This window comes from Podarcis melisellensis (assembly GCF_964234715.1).
Source record: "Podarcis melisellensis genome assembly, chromosome: 5".
In the NCBI taxonomy this organism is placed as follows: Eukaryota; Metazoa; Chordata; class Lepidosauria; order Squamata; family Lacertidae; genus Podarcis; species Podarcis melisellensis.
In genome coordinates this window covers 66,030,417-66,046,279 of record NC_138537.1, presented here as the reverse complement: position 1 = coordinate 66,046,279, position 15,863 = coordinate 66,030,417, and the positions used below count along the sequence as shown (strand labels likewise).

At 39.7% G+C, this 15,863-nt stretch overlaps 1 protein-coding gene across 9 annotated transcripts in view; it reads right to left on the bottom strand.

Annotated features, from left to right (window-relative positions):
• The window catches only part of PRKG1 (protein kinase cGMP-dependent 1), a gene marked incomplete at its 3' end in the record, with an annotated part of 657,581 nt that overhangs the window by 135,450 nt on the left and 506,268 nt on the right, over positions 1-15,863 (bottom strand). For all 9 annotated transcript variants that reach the window (XM_081912963.1, XM_081912964.1, XM_081912961.1 and 6 more), the window contains one exon: positions 13,426-13,489. In XM_081912963.1, coding sequence (XP_081769089.1) covers positions 13,426-13,489 — 64 coding nt within the window. The remainder of the gene's footprint in view (positions 1-13,425; positions 13,490-15,863) is intronic.

Sequence of the window (15,863 nt, the reverse complement as noted above, 5' to 3'; positions counted from 1 at the left end):
CTAGGTTGCAGTCTAATGCTAGTTAACCCCTGTTCTCTTCACACGCTTTAGCTGACTTATTACTGGTTTCAACCTACAGTATATTTTTGTAGGCTACTTTGAAAATGTTCCTTTAAAGTGGGTCAGAAATTCATCATCCTCATCATTAGAATTTATATACCGCCCTATACCCAGAGGTCTCAGAAATCATTTTAATGTAATCATTTAATGAAAAAATTGTCTGAAATATCTGCCAGGGGCAACAAAAGACAAATGCGTAAAAGCAGCTGGTGTCGAGGTGAGCACTGACATCTGGATTGAGGCAGAAGGTTGTGGTGTGTATGTAGATACAATATTAATTATTCCTTAATTGAAATAATTTGTTATTAAATCTGATTTTGCATCACAAGTCCATAATATCACAAAACTAGATTCAGCTTAGCAATGTATTTATACCACAGAAGGTTAAACAGGAAGAAATTTGCTTTTGATGCAGATATATATATATATATATATATATATATATATATATATATATATAGACTTTTGAAAAAGATAGATATTCTTATTGATTATTTTCAAAAAGCAAGGCAGAATAGCATTCTCTAAAACATTTCACCCTCTATGTTTAATCTTCAGCATTGCTTCACAATATGAATTAGGTCACAAAGAGTAATAATCTATTTTCACTGGGACAGAAAGATGCGGCCAATATGAGGCAAGATCTTCAGGGCTGCTATATTTTATACAAAAAGATAAAACTGCACACGTTTCTAAGAGCAACCAGGGTCAACTAATAAATCAGAGTGATAGGGCAAAGTGCCGTAGCAGAGCACTACATAAAGCTTTCTAATCTAAGATATAAATCCAAGATGAAATGTTGTCATCCGGCAAGAGAGACAGACACAGCAGTGGGGCAGTATGGCTTGCATCATAGCAGAGGGCAGCACTGGAACATGCTGATTTCAGTACTGAGTGAGATTGCTCAGCGGTTCTTGCAGAATTGAGCCCACATGGCAATATGAGAATAAATCATATGGCAAAGCAAAAAGAAAAAGTGGCATAAGAACTAATGGCTATGCCCACCTCTGTATATTAGTCATTAGTGGGGAATGAGTGTCATTTCAGAAGTTTAATTTTCAGTGTATGTTGAAAGCATAGTATCTGAGGGATGTTTTAAAAGATGATATATACAGTGGTACCTCGGGTTACAGACGCTTCAGGTTACAGACTCCGCTAACCCAGAAATAGTGCTTCAGGTTAAGAACTTTGCTTCATGATGAGAACAGAAATTGTGCTCCGGCGGCGCAGCGGCAGCAGGAGGCCCCATTACCTAAAGTGGTGCTTTAGGTTAAGAACAGTTTCAGGTTAAGAACAGACATCCAGAACGAATTAAGTACTTAACCTAAGGTACCACTGTACATATTTCTGTGGCTCTGTCTCTCCCTTGTGTATACATACATATATTCTGTAATATGTGTAAGTGGTTCTATTTTTTTTTATATAATATTTATTAACAATTTTCTCAATACAATAGAAAAAACAAACAAAATGACATATAATTTTACAATAGCCATATTTTCTTCACTTCTTTGGACTTCCTCACGTCTCTCGTTCCTGCGTTCCAAGTTTTTCGAGCTTTACCCAGCAATTTATTACCTTGTATCAATTCTTAAATTAAAGTTTTCCAATATTGTGTCCCTAATTTCAGATAATTTTACCCAAACCTTAAAAGCTTAACTTTAGCTTAATATTTATCCAAAATTTATCTTATCAAATTTTTCATTTATCTTCATATTCCTTTTAACTAGTTTAATGGTGCCATATTGTTATTAATCTTACATCTTTCTTAACATTCATACAATTTACAATACTTTTGTAAATAGTCCTTAAATTTCTTCCAGTCCTCCTCCATGGCCTCTTCTCCCAGGTCTCGGATTCTGCCAGTCATTTCTGCTAGTTCCATATAGTCTATCAGTTGCATCTGCCATTACCAATCTCGCACTTTATCTTTTAATTTCTCCATACTCTGCATCCTCCAATTATCTCCATCTTTTTCTATTATTTCCCAATATTTCGGCCATTTGGCCTTCATATTGAGTCTTTTCCGGGCCTTAGCTTCCATTGGTGATAACCACCTTGGGGTCTTATTTTCCAATAAGTCTTTATATTTTGTCCAGACATTGAACACTGCTTTCCTGACAATATGGTTCTTGAAAGCCTTATGAATTTTAACCTTGTCATGCCACAAATATGCATGCCATCCGAAAGCGTTGTTAAATCCTTCCAAATCTAAAACATCAGTGTTTTCAAGAAGCAGTAAGTGGTTCTAGTGATGTTCAGCACTGTGTTCCATTGTCTGTGAATCGAGTGCAAAAAGCCAACCCCCGATTGCACTCTGGGTCATTGCATGTGACGGCAGAGCATGCATAAGCCCACGCCACCCTGTTACGACCCCTTTCTAGCCACTTCCAGGCCACAGTGATATGCGCATAAATCGGTGGTTGCCTAAACATTGATATGAACTAATGTACATTGGCTGTAATAGGATGAATTTTCACTCCTCTTGCCTCAAGGGTTCCACAGTAGCCTGGGTTCTGTTAAAGCAGAGCTTTAATATTAGTGTGTGTCGCGGCACATTAGTGTGTTGGCTGCAGTGTGTAGGTCTGTCGCACCTAGTTTAACCTCCAGCTTGCTAGTAAAACTGAATCACTGTGCTGCAAAATGATCCTTGTCTAAAAAGTGTGTCACCCACACGGAAAGTTTGGAAAGCTCTGTGTTAAGGGGTCAGTGTTGCTGACTGTGGGAGCAAAGGAAGGAAAGGAGATGTGCGACAAGATTATGTTGTCCATTATTATGATTATGACAAGATTATGTTGTTCCATTATGTTGATGATATATGCCTTAACCAGTGCTACGTGTTACTACAGACGGTAATGGCAAGCAAGAACAGCTATTCTTGTGTATCTTGGGCAAAAATAAAATGGTTTAATTTTACCTCTCCCTTCTATCATCTGGTACTCAAATGTATGAATAAGGTCAAAAGGCCATGGCTTCCTATTTTACTATTTATAAAACTGTTTTCATCCTGTCTTTCACTTAAAAATATGTCTTAAGGAAAAGTTACACACTTGTTCAAACTTCTCTGAAGCAACACCCTAAGGCAGTATTATAACACCACACTCTTTAAATAGTAGCTCATCAGCCTAAAGTTTACACATGAATAATTCATTATTAAAACAGTCATTTTCTGCTCTTCAGTCCTTTAATTACTTGGCTGTCTATTAGGCTCTGCTCCAATTGTTCACTCAGAACCACTCAGGATTATACCCGATGAAATAACCAGAAAAGAGCCCTGTGTTTAAAAATATTTGATTTATTTATTTAGAAATCCAAAGAAATTCAATTTTTTTCTTTGTAAGAATAAACTTATAACAATTTATTATATATATTATATATATATATATGCAGGTTTTGGTGTCCTCGGGTGTCTTCCCGTGTAAAAGTTGGGGTGTCTAGGCGACGTTTCGACGAGGTCTCACTCGTCATCTTCAGGCTGGTGCTTTCGGCTTCTTGTTACTGGAACAGAGCAGGATCTCAGTGTTTGAGTTCCTATAAATACTGTTGAGGGGGTGTGGTGTATAGCCTCCAATGTTCTGGTCAGAGAGGAAGTTCCCAGGCTAGTGTGCCTTTTCTTGGGAACTTCCTGGGAACTTCCTCTCTGCCCAGAACATTGGAGGCTATACACCACACCCCCTCAACAGTATTTATAGGAACTCAAACACTGAGATCCTGCTCTGTTCCAGTAACAAGAAGCCGAAAGCACCAGCCTGAAGATGACGAGTGAGACCTCGTCGAAACGTCGCCTAGACACCCCAACTTTTACACGGGAAGACACCCGAGGACACCAAAACCTGCATTCCTGTACCCGTGAAAATCTACGAAAGCATATATATATATATATATATATATATGAATGAAATGTAACTTCTCCTTTAACAACAATTAGCACTTTTGACCAGAACCCTATCTTCCATGTACTGAAATATAGAAACTAAAAAATATTTCCCAAAGGACTGTTGGGGAAAGAAATAACAGCAAAAGGGTAAAGTATGGATTCTGACCTGAAGGCCCCCCGTTCCTGCCTCTTTCCACCTAGGGCGGGGCCTGACAGGCTTCATAAGAACTACTGCTGCTCCTGCCCAGCAAGGACTGGGGTATTTTGGGAAAATTTTTGTCAAGAGTTTTTGCTGTTATTTATATTAATTATAACACAGGTGGTGCTGTGGTCTAAACCACTGAGCCTCTTGGGTTTGCCGATCAGAAGGTCAGCAGATAGAATCCCTGCAATGGGGTGAGTTCCCGTTGCTCGGTCCCAGCGCCTGCCCACCTAGCAGTTTGAAAGCCTGTCAAAGTGCAAGTAGCTAAATAGGTAAATGACACTCCAGCAGGAAGGTAAACGACATTTCCATGCGCTGCTCTGGTTTCGCCAGAAGTGGCTTAGTCATGCTGGCCACATGACCTGGAAAAACCATCTGCGGACAAACACCGGCTCCCTTGGCCTTTAAAGCGAGATGAGCGCCGCAACCCCAGAGTCGTCTGCGACTGGACTTAATTGTCAAGGGTCCTTTACCTTTACTTTTTTATATTATTATTTTTTGTTTCTTTTCTTTGTATTTATGTGGAAATTGTTCAGTTTGGTTATGTAGTTTTGATGTGTTTTATTTATGTTTATGACTACTTTGCTATGTTTGTAATTATGTAAATCTTTTCATATTGTAAGCCGCCTTGAGCATTGTTTTAACTGTGGAAAGGTGGCATACAAATAAAATGATGATGATGTCAGAAAATAAAAACAAAAATATTACAAAATCCAACTCATAAAACCAAGGACAGGATGAAACTAGCATTGAGGTAGGAGAGACAAACTTTTTTTTGCCTAGCTTTTAATTTTAACGAGAGGAAATGAGAGGAAAGTAACTAAACTGCTCAATCTGAAAACACTTTTTGGGAAGAATTTTCACCCCCCCCCCACACACACATTCTACGGAAGGTAAATGACACAGCTAATTAGTATTAATTTTTATATGCAGACCATTAGAGGAAGTGCATGATTGATGCACCTCCCATTCTATCCCTCTTTACTGCTCTCCTGCAGTGAGTAAAATCCATCACTAATTATAGAAAAGGTGAATGAATGCTGAGGAGAGCACCATGTTCTGAGTTACAGCATTTCAGTGTTCATCAATATAATATTTATGAGATGGCTGTGCATACATGGCCTAATTGAATTTCAGAAAAGTTAAAGCAGTTTTAAATCCCTTCTGAACAGTTTTCCAGAGCTAACACCCTAATTTATAAAACCACCAGCAGATGATCACAAGGTACATTTTAATCTGCTTTATATGCTTGCAATTCAATGTTTTCTGGATTTCAACACACTTTGTTATTTGCTTAAAACAAAGATGGTGTGTCATCGCTGGGTCAATCCTTTCGTTTCTATCACAACTACATAACAAAACACCAACACAACCCCTAGGGGTTGACAAATACCAAGAAGGAAATTATGTAATTATGTAAATCCTTTACTTCTTTAGCTTCACACATTGGCTTAGATTCATACATTTGTGAAATGGGCATGGACCACTATAGAACAGGGTCAGTGCCAAACTGGAGATTCAACAAGAGAAAAATATGACACTATGTATGATCTAGTTAAGATTCCTGTGGAGGGTTGTGTTACAGTTAGATGATCCTTGGGGTCCCTTTCAACCCTATGTTTCTATGAATCCATTACCACATTGGTATTGTTATACTGGTTATAAAGACATTATCCCAAGCATGTAAGTTGGAACCTTTACTTTATTACATAATCAAAGACCATGTTTCTTGTTGTGGGTGGCGGGGATCTGCTATGACCAGTGCTTTTTTCTGGGGGTACGCAGGGTTACACATACACCTAAACATTTTGTGAATCTAAGTTTGGCTTCATTGAGGGACAGTAATTCAATATGAGTAGGAAAACGAGAGTACCCCTGATTTTAAAAAAAAGAAAAAAACACTATTACTGTAATCCTGTGTACACCTACCTAATAGTAAGTACCATTAAAATCAGTGGGCTCTACTTCTGAATAAACCTAATTAGTATTGTGCTTCACATAGTGTACAAGAATCAGAGAACTTGTGCCCCTAGTTACACCAATCAATAGTGCAATCATATGCACAGTTTGGTGGAAGTAAAGCACACTAAACTCTAAGTAAAACCAGGCATAGGACTGCTTCAGATTTATAAGCATTGCCACATATTTCTTACCAGTGGAGATACTGCAGTGAGGTGACTGAAGGTGGCAGGGGAGGAAACAGGAGGCTACAGAGGAGCAGGCAGCAGTGAGGGGGCAGAAGAGGGTGAGGAAAGTGGCTGACAAGTATGGATGGTGGAGAGATGCACACTCCTCATGGACCCGGATCTGCCGTACCCTCCCAGCTGCCCCCAGCCTGCCACCTGAGGCAGATGACTCACAAAACCTTATGGGTGGGCCAGCTCTGTTCTTGCAGAATGTAACAATCTTGGGAGGAGAAAGATGTTTGCATTTCTTAGTACAAATGCTCTCTGCTGTGAGAAAATGACCTTCCAGCTGTGAAAAGTTAATGGGCAGATTTCTATATAACTATACTATTTAATAATGTAAGAACAGCATGTGGCATCAGGACAATGGCTCATCTAGTCCAGGATCCAGTTCTAACAGTGGGCAAGCAGATGCCTGTGGGAAAGTCACAGGCAGCACATGAGCACAACAGCCTCTGCCCACCTCCAGTTCATATTGCCTCTTGACCTCCGAGGAAGGGCATTTATCTACTTGTCATTTGTTCTATGGTCACGTTGATAACAACAGGAAATAGAATAAAATCCCCATGAAACCCTAGCCCTAACAAAAGCATCTTACAGAATGGCAGGTGGATTGGCTCACTTGTTTATGTTTCATGGAACTATTGCTCTATGGACCTCTTTTATTCCCTTGAACATATTATTTGATTAAAGTGCACTGAGATTCTTGGTTGTCTAGGCTGAACTGTAGTAAGCTACTGTTTAGAAATCAATGTGCTTTGCTAGCACAGAATGTGCCATCTAATGTTCAGAACTAGTTTTGTTTCTGTGTTAGCTAGACTTTAGAATTTAATAATCTTCCTCTCTTCTTCCTGAAGTTTGGGACTGACTTCCCCATACCTTTTATTCTAGACTCCTTTATGCTCCCAGAGTGTTCTGTGCCACACTATTGCACTTGAATTTATCTTGAGTTTACAGATCAGTTTCTTTTTATGAGGTATGCTATTCAATTCTGTCAGCCTCTCCACTCTCATTATTCACAGAGAGTTGAATACAAACCTGTTATGGGAGCATTGAACAATTGAGTCCTCCCCACTTCAAAAATACTTTTTAGTGACAAATACTTGAGTCTGACGAAACAAACAAAAAAAGGGTCACTTTAACAGCTTGCTCTAAAAGCCAGTTAAACTGAAATGCTAGAATTTTGTTGATAGAATAGGGGAAACTATTTTTCTCTCATCCAGTGATTCACATATCCATACTTAAGACTCACACAGAGGTACGTGTGTGCATGACTGCAGTCATGGGCTGCAATTTCTTACTTTATTTATAAAAAATATTTATAAACCAACCACCTGCATAAAATATCAAGGCAGTTTAAACCAATGCATACAGATACAGGCAACCCCCAATTTGCATGGGGGCTGCTTTCCGGGTCATTGTGTGCGATAGCAGGCCATGTGTAAGTCCACCCCACCACATTATGCCCTATTCAGTGTCCAACCATGGTGCATGCATGTACGGTCATGCGTGCCTTGAACACACACAAAATGGTCTTTGTCTGTACAACACATATGCACCAGATCTATGCATGCATCTTTTGCTAAATGCCAACACTGTTGCTCAAATCCAGTAAACATTGTAAATATTTAAAAGTCAGGTTTTTTACCTGGACCTCTGCTGGGTTTTTTTTGTTTAATGTTATTACTATCACCTTTTTTCTATGCGAGTTAATGGGATAGAGGCTGTATCCCCCAAAATCTGTGGTTGGGGCAGAAAGTCCTATGTCTTAGCAATCATCCTTGCTGGGAAGATGACATTTCTCCCAGGACTCAACTAGACTGGTAAAGAAAAAACAATTTACCGTATATGCGTTGTATGGGCGATATGACATGGCACTACCAGATGGTGACATGGAGTCCCTGCTTTCTACCTGCTTTCCCTGGTTAAATTTACAATGCTTTAAACTGAAATACTTCTTTGATGTGTCTAGATCCAGCCCCAGTCTTTCCTCAGGATCCATGGTCTTCCCCCGCTCTTTCCCCCTCAATCTCTTCTCAAGTTAATGGAGAGATTTCTCTCCCCCAGTGAAAACCAAAACTCAGGGGTAGGGGAGCCCACCACCACCAAAGACATTGCGATATGAGGGTCCTTGCTAGAAAGGGGACAGTTTCTTCCACTACCATCTTCTCTGGTCATCCAGAGTCTTTTTCCACCTATACAAGTCAAGAGAGATATCTCTTGTCTCCAGGGAAAATAGGCTATAGCCCCCCAAATTGGGGGTGGGCAAGGCACAGAAGTCCACTTCTCAGCAACAACCCTTTGGGCAACAGGGACCTTACTGGGGATAGACATTTTCTCACATCCGTCTTTCTTGGGGATCCATGTTCCTTCCCCCTCCCCCACTACCTACTTGCTATGATTCCTATTTCACTCCCAGCTCCAAGGTGAGATCTGTTCTTAAGGGAGAACCACTGCAGGCATTCTGAAGCTTGCCCCTTCTGAAGGGGTATACTACAGTTCAAATTATGTGGGGTGGGGAAAGGGGGAGTTGCAGCCATTTTTAGATTCCCTTATATAGTGAATGGGGCTGAAACCAGAGTTGTTAAAGTAAAACAAGTCAAATTGGAAAGGCCCAGAGTAACAAATCACACTGCTTCCCACAGCTACAAATACAAGCTAGATCTTGGGGCTGGTGTGCACACCATCCACACACACTGAGATGGGGGAGGGTATTATTTTTGTGTGAAAGAGCTTTCAATCATATTAGCTCTCACCTTTAGTCTAAAGTTGCACTGTGCATTGGAACAGACAGAAATGTTTGCACACAATTGTGGTCTTAAGCTATTCAATGATCAGTATTATTCTTATACTATATATATTTAAAATAATTCACTGATATTAAGCATGCCATAGGATGATGACTTGCAAGGCCGTCTTAAGCATATGTGGTGCTGGTGTGCAAAGATCTGCCTGGCGCCCCCCTGGCTGCCCAGAGTGGTCAACCCCCCTTTTTTGGGGGGATAAGCCCAAAGTTGACCTTTTCTTTTAGGGTGGGCCGGTGAGGCACACACGGCAGAGCTGGCCTGGCCGGCCATCTCAGCAACAACAGAGGAGCCCGAGGCAGTGGCGGCAGAGCAAGGCCTGGGCCAGACGCCGGGGAAGGAGCAATCAGAGCCCAGTGCAACACCGCCTGAGGCGGTGGCAACTGAGCAAAGCCAAGCACCTCGTGTTAGCAGCGTGCGCAGGAGGGCGGAGCCAGCCGGCTGACTCAGCTCCTCGCTCGCCCATAGCAGAAGAGCTGCGGCGCTCCGACGGGCTCTGCTCCGCTCAGCAGCGGCTGTCGGCTCTTCCCAATTCCCGGACTCCAAATCTCGGCCCCGGACTCTCGTTCCTGGCACCCCTGAGAGCCCTGCACCCCTAGCGCCTATGGGTAACACGGCCCTGATGACTTGGTGCTTTGATAATTCACATCCATTACAGTATGCTAAATAAAATCATCATACAATTTCCAAGTTTAAAGATGTGATCTCATTACATAACAGCCTTTTTACCACCATCCTCACAACAGCATTTGCGCATAAGAATTGCCTAATGGGCAATTTCAAGTAGCTTTTTTTGCTACTGTGTATTAGCTCACAGTTTGTAAGAGAGCTGCACTGCAGCCATGCTAGATTATTCACAGTTTCATAAGGAGAAAGAGGATATTAAATTGTGCTATGAAGAAAGGAGAGATTATTCCTTGCCTCAAACAGTGCCTGTCAGCTATTCTCATTCAGTGCTTGTAAGACTACCAACCTAGATAAAATGCAGTTACTTTGAAAGATAATTTAAGTACCTTTGATTTTGATGAAACATCACAGGCAGAGAGATTTCTATCATGCATATGGAATGCTATCCATAAATAAAAACAAAACAGAAATCCAGAAAACCTTCCGAGATAAACTGTATTAGATAAGGTTGAAAAAGAAAAGCTGTGCTCCTAAGCACACGTATTGGTAATAGTGCAATCCTATATATCAGCAGTGTGCAGAACCACAGAATTTGATTCAGACCCTGCTTATGTGCTCTGCAGATCACCTGATTCAGCTTGGGGTCCTTAAAAAAAAATCAAATTAAAACTCCTCTGCTTTGCTGTCTGATGGAGGCTGAAGTTCCAAAACCAGCCCTTAGTATCCTAAATGCAATCAGAGGCAGTCGCGTAGCATGGGGGGGTGCAAGGGGGGCCGGCCGCACCGGGCGCAACATCTGGGGGTTAGGGTTAGGGGGCGCAAATCCACGGGTTAGGGGACGCAAATTACTTGCCTTGCCCCGGGTGCTGACAACCCACGCTACGCCACTGATCAGAGGGATGGGAATGGGATGGAGGGAAGTGTAACTGGATGTATTTGCAAAAGGAAAAGCTATTGAGAAGGCTTGCATGCACTTTTCTACTCTGCTTCCAGCCATTAGCTCCTATGTCAACAAGTTACCTACTTGACCAACTCTTCGGTTATGTAAAGAGAGAGATTTCTCTAGGGCCATGCCATTCTCAAAGGAAGTGGAAACTGATTTGAACATTTTTTGAACTTTCTTTTATGGCCTAATGCAATGTATGCAGAAAAAGGAAATTGCTAAAATGATATATCCATTATAGACACTTTATTTATTCATTTATTTAGATCAGTTTGATACTGCTTAATCTATATTTTTTAAAAAAATTGAAAGCAGTGTTTACAAGCATATAATATGTGAGCGCACAATTGTAGTTGTTTATATTCTAATGCAAGCTGGAATGGGGAAACTGAGAGCAAGGAGCAAGACAGAAATTAGGGGAAAATGGTGCGGAATAACCCAACATTGAGATTTTTTAGAATGGTTTTCATTTCTAGAGGGGAGGAGTCTGATACTTGTGTACATCTCATGTCATGCTTCTTATCGTTATTGATGGCTGATGTATTTAAAATTAGGATGCAAAATTAGGGTGGAACTATACAACACAAAGAACAAAGGGCTCCTTCACTGAATAATATTTAGTTCAGCCTGATATCATTAAGATCCACACTAGCAGCAGCCAATTATGTAGAGTAGGCAAAAGAAATGTTCATTGTCATAACATCGGGCACTAGAAAGAGAAAAACAGGTACTTGAAAAAGGGGCTATGGCTCCCCGCATCAATTTTTCTTAACATGTGGTGTCGCCTGGGAATATTTAATTATAGTGTTTGTTCTGCGGGCTCACCACTTTCCCCATATACCTTATGTTTCAAAGGAACAGTTTACATGTTATACAATTTGTAGCTCTTTCCCCAAATTACTATTTTTCCTTGCACTTCAATCTCATTGTCCATGTGCTAGAATCTAGCAGCTAGATAAAAGCAGAAAAAGGCAGTATATAAATATTAATGAAGGTCAGATGGTAACTGCTTTTAAAATGTCAAAACTATCCTTGTGAACATTTAAATAGTGAGTTGTTGCTCAAGAAACACAGCTTATTTTCTTGTATAAACCAAGAACATGTGAAAATACATAATCGCAAGGAGAACATCACACAGTTTGCATGTATAGATGTCATATAATTAACGCACATAAGATGACATATTAATGGACATTAATTGTGCCTACAGGACTTGCTAGTATGCAATTTTGCAGGTGCAAAAGTAGTAATTAGGAAGCAAATTACAAATAACATTCACAAGTTGCTTGATGTGAAATTAACATGTATTTAATACATTTTGAATGAGCGGATACAAGACTTCCCAGATCCCCCAGGACTTGAGGGTCATTAAAAATGGTTCATCAAAATTCTAGCATTAGTATACCTTAATTGCATGGAATTATATGAAGCCTAGCTCATCAGAATTCCATTGAAAAGTTAGATGGGGCAGAACTGCAGAGAGGATGGAAGGCATAAGGCTACAAGAGTGATGGAGAAAAAGAAGGCACCGACTCTCCTATACGCAGTGAAACATGTATTCATTTTAAAAAGATTCATGCTAGCAGTGCAACTGCTGAAAGGCAATGTATTTTAAACCTAGTGAGCTTAATTTCAATGGAAACATTTGTTAGACCAAGTAGCATAAGTTGGTCAAAACTTCTGTAGTGCCAGACCAGTCAGAAAAGACAAGGAAGTCTGGTAGAGAGGTATCTGAGACCCTGTTTTAACATTCCTTCAGGTCTTTTATCACTTACGGTTTTCAGCCAGTCTGACATCCAGGAGCACTATGTCAGCTGTACATGCTGAACTCAACTGTACAAAAAACTATGGTTAACAACTGGACATGTGATTTCCCTTGAACTGAAATCTTAATTGACTAGATATTTTACACTTTTTTTCCTCTGAGAGAGCTTGGAAAGACTGAGCCCAAGTGAGTTGTTACCAATCCTCCACAATTTCTGCTCTCCAAATTTTCTTAAACTTCCCTTGCAAGGTGAGGAAAGGGAACCTAACAGTGAAGGCTGACAATGGCAGAGACCTCTTCCTGAGGTCTCTAAGCTCCCTAGCAGAAATCGATGCTTTTGGCTTTCTTGGCAACTATGGCTGCTATATGACTAAGGAATCCCCTACCATCTAAAGCCATTCTCCATTCCCACTGGAGGCTACGTTTAGGAAATTCTGAGCTGATTGTGGTGGGGTGGCTGTTAGGCTTCAGGTTGCAAAGAGCTGGGGATCATTCCTGAATTCACAATTCCAACCACAACCCCATAACAGCACCAAGCACCACTATTAAATGAATGCCAAACCCAAATTGAGGACTGAGGTTAGTATCAGGTGCCGTGCTAATTCACATCCAATACAACGAGTATGAGTATGCTAAATACACTTTTAAGGTGTGATCTCATTGTTAACTCACAGTGTTTAGTCTACAAGCGCTGTGTGGACAAGTCTTCAGGAAAATGTCAATTTTGTAATTCCCTAGAAACAGAATTTCTGCTGAAGTAGACTATATGCCACTTGATCTTTTCACCTTATTTTTTCCCCCAAAGGACATCAGTTGTACCATAAACACCATTATCCAAGAGAAGATACTTTACTTCAGTAGAAGTGCCCCAGAAGTGGCTGGCATAGGTGAACTACTTTTGTAAACAAAAGACTTTCTACTATACTCTACTTACTAACACAAAACATTAAAAGTTACATACCTCTTCCAGGACATCAGCAAGCTTACTGAGTATCTCTTCAGGAAGGCTCTGGAATGTAGGAACGCTGTAATATAAAGTGAAAAAGGCCATAAGGGTATAGATAAAATCACATCTAGAAGCTCGTAACCACTTACAACAGCAAAGTAAGTTATAGCTTTTAAACATCCATACAGATTAACACAGGTTCAATAGTTCTTTTCCAAATAAAAGGTTAAATGCCAATTTTATATTTAGCTAGAAGCATCAAAGTGTTTAGAACATACTAGCAGAAAAAATTGACACCATTTTAGGAGGCAGATCAGAAATTCTGTGTATCTTTTCAAACTGTGTACATGCATATACTCATGAGGAACTTCTGTGTCTAGCAAAAGGAGATCAAGGACTGTAATATTAATCGGCACCACAATTTTAATGATATTAGGTTATTCTGAGTTTTCCTGGCAATAAGGATGTGAGTAAGAATACAAAATAGAAAATCAGTGTTGCGCCAAAATTTGTCTTCTAATTTCTTAAAAGTTTTCTTTCACCAAAAAAAGAGGCTTCCATCTTTCTGCTCATTCATAGGGCACTTTAAAATTTCTTTAGAATTTTGGGAAGTAGGAGGTTGCACTTATCACTGCAATATATGTGTTTTTCTTTCCATTAAACATTTCTCTAGCGCTCTGCTGCCAACTTTTCCTGATATGAAAATGCCCCATGGATAGAATTAACTCATGTCTTTCCCTGGGCTTTAACTGAAGCATGGGAAGCTGGCTACAAAGTGCCGCAAATCAGCGTTCTTGGTGGTTTGTTTTTAAATGGGAAGTCCTTCCTTATATTTACCTTGCCTGTATGTATGTATGTATGTGTGTGTGTGTGTGTGTGTATATATATATATATATATATATATATATATATATAAAATAGATTTTCACAAGAATACAGTAACATAAGCAATAGACATTTCACATAACAGTAAACCACAGATCCATCCTTCTGAGAACTTTAAAATTCCTATCCATGAGCATACTATCTAAGATAAGGTATTTTCCAGTAGTGAATAAAATTCTGTTAGGAAATAAACTCTGCAATGTTGTGCAAGTCTGCAATATGGTTAGTGAAAAGACAAAGGCAACAAAGTGGTAATGCCCAGATCTCTTTGTAGGCAACGTATTCACACCAGCTCTGTTCCACACTGTCACTTGGGGGAAAAAAGAGAACGAAGTAGCACAGTAAAAAATTGCTGTGGAAATTGGTTAATTTTGCCCCCTGTCGTGCTCTGAATCACAGATTAAAGTCATAATTAACAGAAGCTAACTCAGCAAATTAGTGCAGGCAGAAAATGGAATGATATTTCAAACTGTTAATAATGGATAAAGATGGAGCTACCAAAGGGTATGCCCACAGGGAAAAGATTTCTGTGAGGGCTGCTGCTGGACTTGATTAAATCATTTCCTCGATCTTTGATATATCTGATGAACTTTATCTCAATGAACTAAAAAATCTCAACGTTGCAAATATAAGGTAAGGAGCAAATTAAGTTCACACGTAAGTAGGGAAAATTGGGGGGAGGGGGAGCATTCATTTCTAAAGCATTATTTCAGCAACAGAGCAGATAATTAGGCAATTAGAAATGTTGACAGAGCACAAGTCCAAAATAAATGATGTCCCAGAGTGACAAAATTACTAGTATAGTAAACAAGACACTTTTAACAAGGATTGCCAACAGTACACATAACCCATGAATGCTTCTAAATACCTGGAAAGTGACAGCATTTATATATTTATACTACTGAGACAGCGTATTTTTTTTAAAAAAGAGCTCGATGAAAAATACATATTTACAAGAATGTATAAATGCAGAATTTCATACTTGAATTATCAGCAAAAAATATGCTTGAGTTCCTTGGCATCATCAAACTGATGACTAAGGACTTAACAACATTTCAGTAAATGATTCGACAGCATGGCCCATACATAAAGTTCTGTGGAATTTCTATGCATATAGAAAACAAGCAGAGGAGATTCTTTAAGGGGGGGGGGGATTCTATATCTATTATCAGCCAACCTGAGAGATTTAAATATGGTCCTTCCAGTGTATTTGCATCGCTCAGAGGGGCTTACAACAACGTTTAAAATACAAGGCTGTAATAAATCAATATAAAAACAGTAAATGTTATACCTCCTGCGATGTAACGTTTTTCCTGCTGGGGATGGTGGAGATCTTACAGGTTTAGGATTATACAGCATAGCAAGACAAATCTACTCTGTCACGATGCATTATTTAGGAGCAGGGTACAGAACAGCCCCTCTGAAATAGTCTTTTTTCTTACATGTATTGAAGTTTTAAATGTCTGCAAAACCAAAATAATTCTAGCACCTGGAATTAATTTTATTTCTATCCTACTTCTCAAATATTGTTTCCCAAAGCAACTCACATCAATTTTTAAAAATGAGAA